Source organism: Corvus hawaiiensis, chromosome 6, assembly GCF_020740725.1.
Source record: "Corvus hawaiiensis isolate bCorHaw1 chromosome 6, bCorHaw1.pri.cur, whole genome shotgun sequence".
NCBI lineage: Eukaryota > Metazoa > Chordata > Aves > Passeriformes > Corvidae > Corvus > Corvus hawaiiensis.
The window spans coordinates 4,345,375-4,355,074 of record NC_063218.1 but is presented as its reverse complement, the minus strand read 5'-3'; the positions used below and the strand labels follow the sequence as shown (position 1 = coordinate 4,355,074).

The 9,700-nt window shown below is 43.6% G+C and overlaps 1 protein-coding gene across 2 annotated transcripts; it reads right to left on the bottom strand.

Moving 5' to 3' along the window:
* Positions 1-395: 395 nt before the first annotated feature.
* AP5M1 (adaptor related protein complex 5 subunit mu 1) lies at positions 396-9,657 on the bottom strand. 2 transcript variants are annotated; one of them, XM_048308191.1, is made up of 8 exons: positions 9,516-9,657; positions 5,122-5,767; positions 3,554-3,781; positions 2,970-3,109; positions 2,148-2,233; positions 1,932-2,047; positions 1,592-1,688; positions 396-566 (listed from the first exon to the last, which is right to left on the bottom strand). In XM_048308191.1, the coding sequence occupies exons 1-8, from the start codon at positions 9,581-9,583 to the stop codon at positions 484-486; spliced, it is 1,464 nt and encodes a 487-aa protein (XP_048164148.1). In that variant the 5' UTR covers positions 9,584-9,657; the 3' UTR covers positions 396-483. The 2 variants fall into 2 exon arrangements, with proteins under 2 accessions (XP_048164148.1, XP_048164150.1); XM_048308193.1 differs by lacking the exon at positions 396-566 and having other exon boundaries at positions 1,607-1,688; positions 1,932-2,066.
* Between the last annotated feature and the right edge of the window lie 43 nt (positions 9,658-9,700).

Genomic DNA, 9,700 nt, shown 5'->3' with positions numbered 1-9,700 from the left:
TAGTGTAAATTATTGACTGGTGCATATTCTGTACACATCTTGTGAAAATAACAGAACTCCTGCTTTGAACTGTTCTCTGAATCTGGAGTTTGATTCTTGTGACTTCAGGACAGGAATAAAATGCTGAAACCTTTCCCATCCTGCAATGGGAAACCAGTGAAGTAACTGGGAGTAACTGGGAATCTCAATGTCTGTACCTGTAACACCAGGGACATATTTTGTACCAGTTAATGTTAGAAGGGAAAGTAAAACCAGCCACAGCAAGTACATTGCAAATTGTCTTCTCTAGGCTGTCAGCCAGGACTCAACAGTTTAAAACCAACTCATGTTTTTAAGACAAGTGACCTCCTGTTTTCCACCAACAGAAATTTTTAAGAACACATAGAAAGCAAAAGTGCTGAAGAATATTTATTTTACTGTATCATGACATAAATCTCATTAACACTGTGCTTTGTTTAAATATAGAAACTATTCCCAAGTACGTTAGTCAAGTAAGGGTTTGTACACCATAGGTGCTGGTGCTTTGGAATTCCAGATGTAGTAATCAGAAGAAATCAGTTCCCGGGCTAAAGGAAAAAAACAGGCAAGAAAAATAAGCATTACAGGGTGCCTTACAATCAGACATTCCTTCATCCAAGTTAAGTGACTACTAATCCATCCTTACCAGTTTACAGAAAAGGTATAATGGCCTCTTTAAACTGTAAGACTCTTACTATTATTTGAAAATCGTTTCTGATAATGAGACATTTAAAGTCTCAGCTTCAATTACCTTTACTAATGTATCAGTCATGAGCTTAAAATTCAAACAGAGGTTAAGTCAAAAGCAGGTGGATGGCTTGGATTTTGTTCAATGAATATAAATTGCATGCTCGATATAAAACGTGAAAATGCTGCTTTTTCTGTGTTACAATTTAGGGCTGAGTGTGACCTGTCACAAAATTAATAGTGTAGACCATGCTTTTCAAAAGGCATTTACAGAGTTCTGCTACCATGACTGGCAGAAGATGCAACAGAGAGACAGCTACAAATAAAAATGCTTCCATTGGGCAGAGCTGCTCAGGTTTAATGAGTGCTCTCTGTGTGCCATTTGGGGTGTTTTTGGTGCAGCCTTGGCAGTGCTCATGTGTTAACTCAACAAAAAGCAGATTTGGGTTCTGCTTCACACGTTCAGTGTAGAGCCACATCCACCAAGGGGTGCTGGTGTGGTGACACTGACAGCAGCAGTGTCACCCTGCATGCAGGAGCCGAGTTCTGTACCTGGGTACTGCCAACCCACCCGAAATGTCTCTGACAAAGGTGTCCTAAACAAGGGATCATGTTATGGAGGTTCTGCCATTATGGAGAGCATAGGAACCAACACAGGGCAGAGAGCCCCAGAGAGAGGCTGACTTTGTAACTGAGTGTGAGAGCTCTTGTCTCAAAGGGAGAGGCCAGACCCTACTCCAGGGATGCTTTAAGCATCACAAAAAAAACCCAACTAAAAAGCAGAGAACAAAAGTCCAACTTTAGTTATGTAATTTTAGTCATGGACACCCAGTTGTAACTTCAAGATGCAGTTTTCATAAAATAAATGACATTTTTAGCAACTCACATGCAGTAATTTTGGGCTTCCCTGGGACAAAGATCTGAACAGAATGCTGGTCTACATAACATCCGGTAAGTGTAAAGTCTGGGATCCTAAAATACAGCTACGGAAAGGGAGGGAAAACATGATTAGATGCACATTGTCACCCTGGCTGTGCAAATCCTGGCAATCTGTGTCACATACTCTGGGTGTGCAAGGGTACTCCAAAGTGACAGGATGTCAAACCATCTAGGTAGGAAAACAAAAATCCATGCTGAGAATAAGAGATTTTAAATCAACGTATCTTCAAATGAAGACAATAAAAAATTGACTACTAAGGCCTCTTTTCCCAGAGGCTGTGACTTACTTTTACATAAGCAGTGTTCCCAGTGCACACATAATCAGTCGGGTGCTCTTTGCCTGCGGTGCCGAAAGACACAGTTCCAGTCAGGGAAACTTCCAAAGATCTGGGGAACTTCTGTCCTAAAGGCAGAGACAGCATCTATTAGAAGTCACACAGCTGTGCCCATGCTGCAGAGAAGGGGCTGGGGAGGAAGGGCAGTCACAGGGGTGAGTTCCTTACCAATGACCCAAACCAGGAGGCTCTTCTCCCGGGACAAATCCAGTTGGCCATAACTAACTTTGTACTCTAACTGAGCAATTGGGCCCCTGCATGTGAGAGAGGAGAAATACAACCCCGGGAATTACTATCATTCAGCATTTGTTAATGCCTGTTTTGTTACAGAGAGCGAGGAAATGCTGACAGACGTTATTCATGCGCATACAGATAAATCACACCCATCTGAGCACACTGCTAATTTATGAGAAGAAATTACAGAGCAGGAGGAAATCACCGTGCTCTCAACCCAGTAATCACAAAGGCGCTGTTGATGTTTTAGTTCACTGATAGTGTTTTACTAACACTATGATCAGCAACTTTGTATCATTGCATCTTTGAATTTTCATGATAATTGTGTGGCAGCGCGGTCGTGGCAGCTGTCAGAGAGGCTTAGATGAAAACTATCGTTTTAATTTGAAATCACTGTATTTTTGATAAGCTGATCTGTAGCTAGGATTAGCAGTCTTAAGGAACAGGTAACCCTGTGCTGGAAGTGATCTCCAGCTTAATCCACCTGGGGGATTGTGGCAGTGTTTCACGTGAGAAAATACCACAGGGAAACAGGGTGAGCAACAGAAGTGTTTGGAATATTACCAAATATTCTGGTATAATTCTGTATTCTGGAAATTAAAGGAATTCCAAGGGACCATCCCAACACTGGCAAAGTTGGTGTCCACTGGTAGCACCCTGATGGAGCATAATCTGTTATATTGAGTCCTGACAGGTTCATTTTGGGAAGATAACAGAGAAATGGAAGAAATTCATTTAGGCTTTCTTTATTCTTACCTGTTGAAGAAAGGTATACGAGCTTCACAGTACTCAAAAGAATTCTTTATGCTTTCATGGAGCTTTAAATTAACCGTTATTTTTATCTGTGATCCCTCTTCAACAAGTTGGTAACATCCCAAAATTGGTGGAACAGGAACCTGGAAAAAACTATATTCATTCTCAAGATATATTAACACCATCATCACAAGATCAGTTATATACCGTTTTCATTGCTAAAGTACTTTAAAAAAAGCCCAAACACATATTAATTACTGACTGTGCCAAACTCTTCAGGCTGCTTGTGATACAGAGATTTGGGGGTACATCTCAGCCTGGATATATTTTGTCTAATTCAGGCATTGAAGTGGCTCACTTAAAGTAAGAGCAGCATTGCCAAGCAAAGGTACCAGTTAACTCCTGAACATGACTCAGACAACTCAAGTCCTTAAGTGCCTTCCAAGCAGTTTATTACATAAAAACCACTTTATATAATGTTTTATTACTTCAATTGGACTCAAACTCATTCCAGCATGCCCAACAACACAGGTGGTTTTATTCCCATTTGAACACTCAAAACCAGCGAGGGTCAGGGGTGTTGTTACCTGGGAAGTGTAGTAACACAGGTTGAAGGAATCTGAAGGAGGAATGAAAGGGAATTTGTAAGGTCCATTGTACACAGCATCATGCAGAGGCTCGGCACTGGTGGACATCAGCATGGCAGGGTCCACGGAAGTCACGCAGTGATGGACCACGATGTCTTGGAGCGGGGGTGCGTTTGTTGGGAGGTTCAGGCTGAGGGTGACATTTGGTGCAGATCCCTCTATGTCACACTTGGGAAAAGGAAGTCAAGACATTATTCTAAAATATCTGAATCAAGGCAGAATGAGATTTTCAAAAATAAAACATGTTTTTAGCATTAAAAATGAAAATTTTCAGCTGGCTTCAATCATTAGTACTAACCACCAGTACTAAGACATCAGTCTCACACACTTGCTGACAGTTTAATTAATTAGGTTGCTTTTACAACATCCACTTAATGGATTCCAGCATGCTCTGGATGGCCTCTGTGGTCCCATGCCAGCTCTGTCACAGCAGCCTTGGGCAGTGTGTCCCTTGTCTCGTCCCTCCCTGTGCCAGCTTAGCAGGCCACAATCACTTGAGGGGTTTCTTCTTGCATAAGGCTGTCCACCCACCCTGCGAGATGACCTGGGAATTGTCCCTCTGCGAGCAGGAAGCTGCTCACCCACACAATCCCTACCAGCATGGCAGGCGGGAAATAACCCAGGCTTTGGAAGTGCAGCATTTAGGTCGGCCTCCTTCAGAGATGAGTATCCCACTTCATGCAAATAATTAAATTACCACTATATTAGCAGGCCTCTCTTGAAACACTGGCAGTTACAAATACACTGTACCAAGAAAATATTGTGTGCTTCCTAAGCATAATTCAGAAAAAAGAATAAATTATAGTATAAATTAGAGTTACAAATTTTAATATATTTCATAATTTTTATGGATGTATTTAGTCAATAGTCCCCAATTTTTAAGATTAAACAATGAGATTTTAATATTAAACAATGCTCAGAGAAGCTGTGGATGCCTCATCCCTGGAAGTGTTCAAGGCCTTGTTGGACAGGGCTGGGAGCAACCTGGTCTAGTGGAAAGTGTCCCTGCCCAGGGCAGGGGGTTGGAACTGGATGATCTTTAAGGTCCCTTCCAACCCAAACCATTCTGTGATTCTACAATGAAAACCATTGTCACATAGAAACCATCCAAAATAATTACACAACCAGTTTCTTTCACCAGATTCTTTATCAACTGTTCTTATGTCATGAAACACCAACATGTGTGGGATCAAAATGTTGTTGTAGTAGAACAAGGAAGGATAGAAGATTAAACTTTAATTTGGCAGGAAAAAGAATTTAAAATGCTCATGTAAAGACACTTGTAGAAGACATTTAGACATCTCAGCCTGGATATATTTTGTCTAATTCAGGCATTTCAGTGGTTCATTTCAAACAAGAGCAGTGTGGCCAAGCAGTCAAATGTGCCAGTAACTCCCCAATGTTACTCAGACAACAAAATGGGGAAAATTTCCAACTCAAGATGTCATTTTACATCAAATGAGTATTTATTTTGCACGAAAACTACTTTGCACATCAAAGGCTCTCACCTTGCAGTTCACAGCTCCATAAACTTGCCATGTGTCCACCACATCCCTCTGGTCATACTGCATACACTTGACCTTCTCAGTGATGCAGACATTAACCTGAGGTTTGCCCTTGTAGGTACTGGATCTCCAAGCTGGCTGATCCTTATCCGCAGGCATCTCCTGGATGTCCTCGAAGGAGCTGTTCAGGCTGCGGATGTTGGTGTTCAGGGGGGTGCCCAGGGGACAGGCCTGGATCAGCAGATTTCGGAGCTGCCCTATCTTTGCGTTCATCTCAGCCTCGTTTTTCCGGCTGGGAGAGATGTAGTCCATAATTCCTAACAACAGAGCCAGTCCCTGGGAGAGCCCACTGATGGTGAGGAGCGGTGGCCTTGGCTCCAAGGTCCCCTCCACCAGCGGGACACAGGCGTAGATGAGGCCGCTCTTGTGGAAGGCCAGCACGGGCCAGAGCTCGCCCGCGGCGGTGGACACGGAATACACAGAGGAGTGACTGATCCGGGTGCAGGTGTCCCGCTGCTCCACGAAAACGTGGTCGTCCACCAGCCTCAGCTCAAAGAGCAGGGCTTTGAGGAAGGCGCTGTCCGAGGGGACAGGGACGTGCGTGGAGCCGTTGAAGGTCTCGGCGCGCAGCTCAACCGTGGGGTAACGTCTGTGGGTAGGGAATCAGAGCAGCTCAGTGCCACCAAAAATATCATCCTAACAGAGCTTCCAGGGGCAGAGCCATCCCAGCCCTCTTCTGGCTGCAAAAGCATTATGAAAATCTTTGGATTATTGATATTGGATTTCTCTTCATTATTCAAATAAATCCCCCAAACCCACTGGTCCTAAAAATAACCTTGTGTATGTGGAAGCCAGCAGCAAAATGATAAAAAGAGTGGTGGGATCAGAACCTAAATCACTGTCAAGAAAAACCATTCCATGAGTAGTTAGGATTCTTCCTAGAAAGTCTAAACTTTGAGTAAATACATTCTCATGAGTAATTACCTATTTTTTTAAACAAAATGTGAATCTCTCCATCTATGCTGGCTGTCACACAAAGGTACAGGATGCTTGCACGACACTGAGGAATGACTGCCACCAGTGCAGAACTTCAAAATATTTCTAAGAGGTGAGATCACACTGAAGACAATTTCTCAGATATTTAAGAAAACAGATGTTCCATGCAATAAAATGCAACTACAACAGCTTTTTACCTAGACAGAGTATACTAGTGCTACAGCTTTGCTGCTATAATAACAATAATAATAATAATAATAACAATAATAACAATTCCACACTGCACATGCAATATATGACTTAAAGCTTTTATGAATTTTCTTAATTTCATTTTATCAAGTATTTAAGATGCAATGATAATGTTGTGGACAGAGGGTTTGTACAATTGAGAAGTGCTATGTTGTACCAATACATATATTTCATTTCAAATTTTCTAGAGATAATATTTGAGAAATATCATATGAACTGTTTAAAACTACATCTGGAATTTTTTTGTCCTGCAGGAGTATTGATTTTTAAAGGGGAGTGAGATGAATTTCTTCTCAAGCTAATCTAAATCCATCAAGAGGAACTGAAAAGTTGTCTTTTAATAAATAGCTGAGAAAAGAAAAATTATTACTTCCTAATGTACTGGTTTTGCCCCGTTTTGGAAGTGCAGACTCCCCTGAGGTTCTCTTACATGAAGTTTGCTGACAGCCTGGATTTCCTACATTCTGTTTTGTGGATGCTGTTAGTTTTGAGGATCCACAGATTCTCAAAGTGCCCATCACAGGTCACACACACAAAGTTAAATACTTTATGGATCATCTTGTGGTGGATGTTCTCAGATGTTTGTTTGCACTCAAGGCCATGCTTGCACACCAACATGGGAGAATAAAACTGCCCAGATATATAAATGCCTTCATTTGTTCTCCTGTTTACACCATCTTTTTAAGGACACATTGACACTCTGCTACTTAAAGTGCCATGGAACTTGCAATCCCAGCAATGTGGGACTTTGTTATACCTATGACCTCCATCTGTAGGACTTCCCTCCTGCTTCTGAACACTTCCATGGATCTTATCCTGTTGCCTATTAGTCCCACCTACACCATCTTTTCTTAACGGAGTAGCTGGAGGCAGCTACACTTCCTCAGGCTTATTTTCAGTGACTGTGCTTTTTTCTCTTTGATTCTTAAATCAGGCATCCAGGGCTTTTGTTTTGTTTCTTTTCCCCGTAAGGGAAAAGCAAACATAGACAGAGCAAAGCCAGAGCTACAAAATCCATAAACAGGATACAGATGACAGCAAAACACCTCCCTGTGGTCTCACATCTATTCTGAAGGGCAAAGCAACAAAGTGGGTTTACAGCTCTAAAATTTATGAGGCTTTGCAGAGCCAGGGTGTTGATAAGAGGCTATGTGTAACCTTGGTGAGCAGCTCTTATTTTTGGCCAACGTTTCCAAAATAAGGGAAGAGGAGATATTTCAGTCTAGTTTTGTCTTAGTCAAGTCCCAGTCTCTTTGCTCCCCAGAAGCAGAAGCTGTCCCCACACCACAGCAGCCTTCTCCTCCTCCCACTGAATTTTACCAGCCAAGTCATTAGATCATTAGCTAGCCCTTCAGATCCCAGTTTTTCAGTATTCCCTTCTAGAAAGTGATGCAAACTTAAAAAAAAAAAGATGAAAGTTTCCAGGGATGAATGAACTTCGGTGACTCGAGAGAGACACCATCCTTGTTGCCCGAATTAAGTTATGATCAGCTAAAAAAAAAAATAGGGAATGCTTTGATGTCCCCAATGTCTTCCCTGAGGTTAAAGATCAGAGCTCACGTATCTCCAGCTGAGTGCCTAAGTCCCGAAACCAACAGCTTCCATGTGATCCAGGCATTCTTTATATTGTCTGCACGCTTTGTTGAATTTAAGGTCAGTTAGGGGGATAAACTTGGGGCTTCCACAGCCCTATTATTTCCTCTGGGAACTTGAAAGATCTAAGTCTGGAAATCACTTGAAGCATCAAGGATAGTTTGCCCTTTTCAAAGGAGTGCTACTCCTTGTCTCTGCCACTCACTGTGTGACAAGTCACTTCAGACATCCCTGTCACCAGCCCCCCTTGCCCCGTGGTGATTACACTCTCCGAGGTTTTGGGGACAAGGCCTTCTCTTTATCTGTGTTTGTAGAGGGGAGGCCTCATCTCTAGTCCTGTAGGTAATACAAGGACCATAATACTAATCCTAAAACAATCAGAGGAGTGTCCAATGGAGAGATCTGTCTGCACCTGAAGATGGAAGATAGTCTACTTACTCTTTTTTTTGGTTGTTTTTTTACTCCTAGGTTCTCTCTGGTTTTACTGAATTCAGACTATGACTGTAGGTCACTTTACCCAGGTCTTTTTTTTTTTTTCCCCACAAACTTTCCCCAGCTCCAGTTATTTTTCCTCTCATTGTTTGGATTTCTCTGAAGTCACAGAGGAAAAAAGAATGGTAACAAATCTTGCCAGCCCAACAAAAGTAGCCTGCCTAGCCCAAAGTCTTACTTAAAACTCTGCAAGAATTCTGAATAAAAACTCTTCCTTTGGAGGACTCTTTAGTGTCCAACAACTTAAGACTCCTCCAATAACTTCAAAAAAATGTATTTGAAAGCAAAAATTAACATCAGATGGAAAGCTGATTTTCTGCCTGAAAATAGTTTAATTTTTGTACAGCTACAGAACAACACAAAGATAATATAAGTAAAGTATAAACAAAAATATATACTTCCTCCTTTGTCCATTTTGTTATTCTGACAGTATTTCAAAATCACTGCCTTGTCCTTTTCCATGTTAGGATGGAGAAGAGCTGGGCAAAATCTTTACAGTGACAAACAAGAAAGAGGAACAGAGCAAGGAAACTCATGTGCAAGATGCAGAAGTTGTGAAAAAACCCCATATTTAGTTAAAAGAACGCTATGTGAACCTGACTTTGAACTTTTTGAAATCGGGGTCAGAAACGCACAGTATCCAGCGGCGCTGGGACGAGCCGAGGGATTTATTCACTATCAGATGGTTTTGATGGTTTTGCATCTGTTTTGGGGGCCGAACCCCGGCCCCACAGAGCATCAGGCCCCCCCAGAACACCCAGGCCCCCCAGAGCACCCGATCCCTCCAGGGCACCAGGATTTCCTCCAGGGCATCCAGGCCCCCTCAGGAACACCCGCGCTTCCTGAGGGCATCCGCTCTCCCCAGGGCGCCCGGTTCCTTCCAGAGCACCCAGACCCCGAAGAGCATCCGCTCCCCACAGGAACACCCGGTCCCCCCGAGGGCACCCGGATCCCACAGAGCACCCGGATCCCTTCCAGATCACCCGGACCGCCCCAGTGCACCCAGCCCGACCCTCGGACCTGCCCAGCCCGCCGTGCCTGCGCCCCCTCCCCGGTGCTGCCCCTACCTGGAGAAGAGCACGGCGCCGCCGGCCGCGGGGTCGTGCCTGAGGAGCCACAGCGCCCGCAGGGCCATGTCGATGTGCCCGCTGCCGGCGATGGTGGCGGGGATGCCGCCGGTGCCGATGGCGGCCGGGGAGGAGCCGCGGCCGCGCCGTGACCGCCCGGCGCAGCCCCATTTCCGGCGGGCGGA

Bases quoted from the DNA above. Each gene is read 5' to 3' on its own strand.
- AP5M1 (XM_048308191.1), bottom strand. From the start codon at position 9,583: ATGGCCCTGCGGGCGCTGTGGCTCCTCAGGCACGACCCCGCGGCCGGC. The intron at 3,782-5,121 runs GTGAGAGCCTTT...CCTTTTCCCAAG, and splicing joins ATGGAGCTGTGAACTGCAAG to TGTGACATAGAGGGATCTGC. The intron at 567-1,591 runs GTGAGTTGCTAA...TTTTTCCTTTAG, and splicing joins GAAGCCCAAAATTACTGCAT to CCCGGGAACTGATTTCTTCT.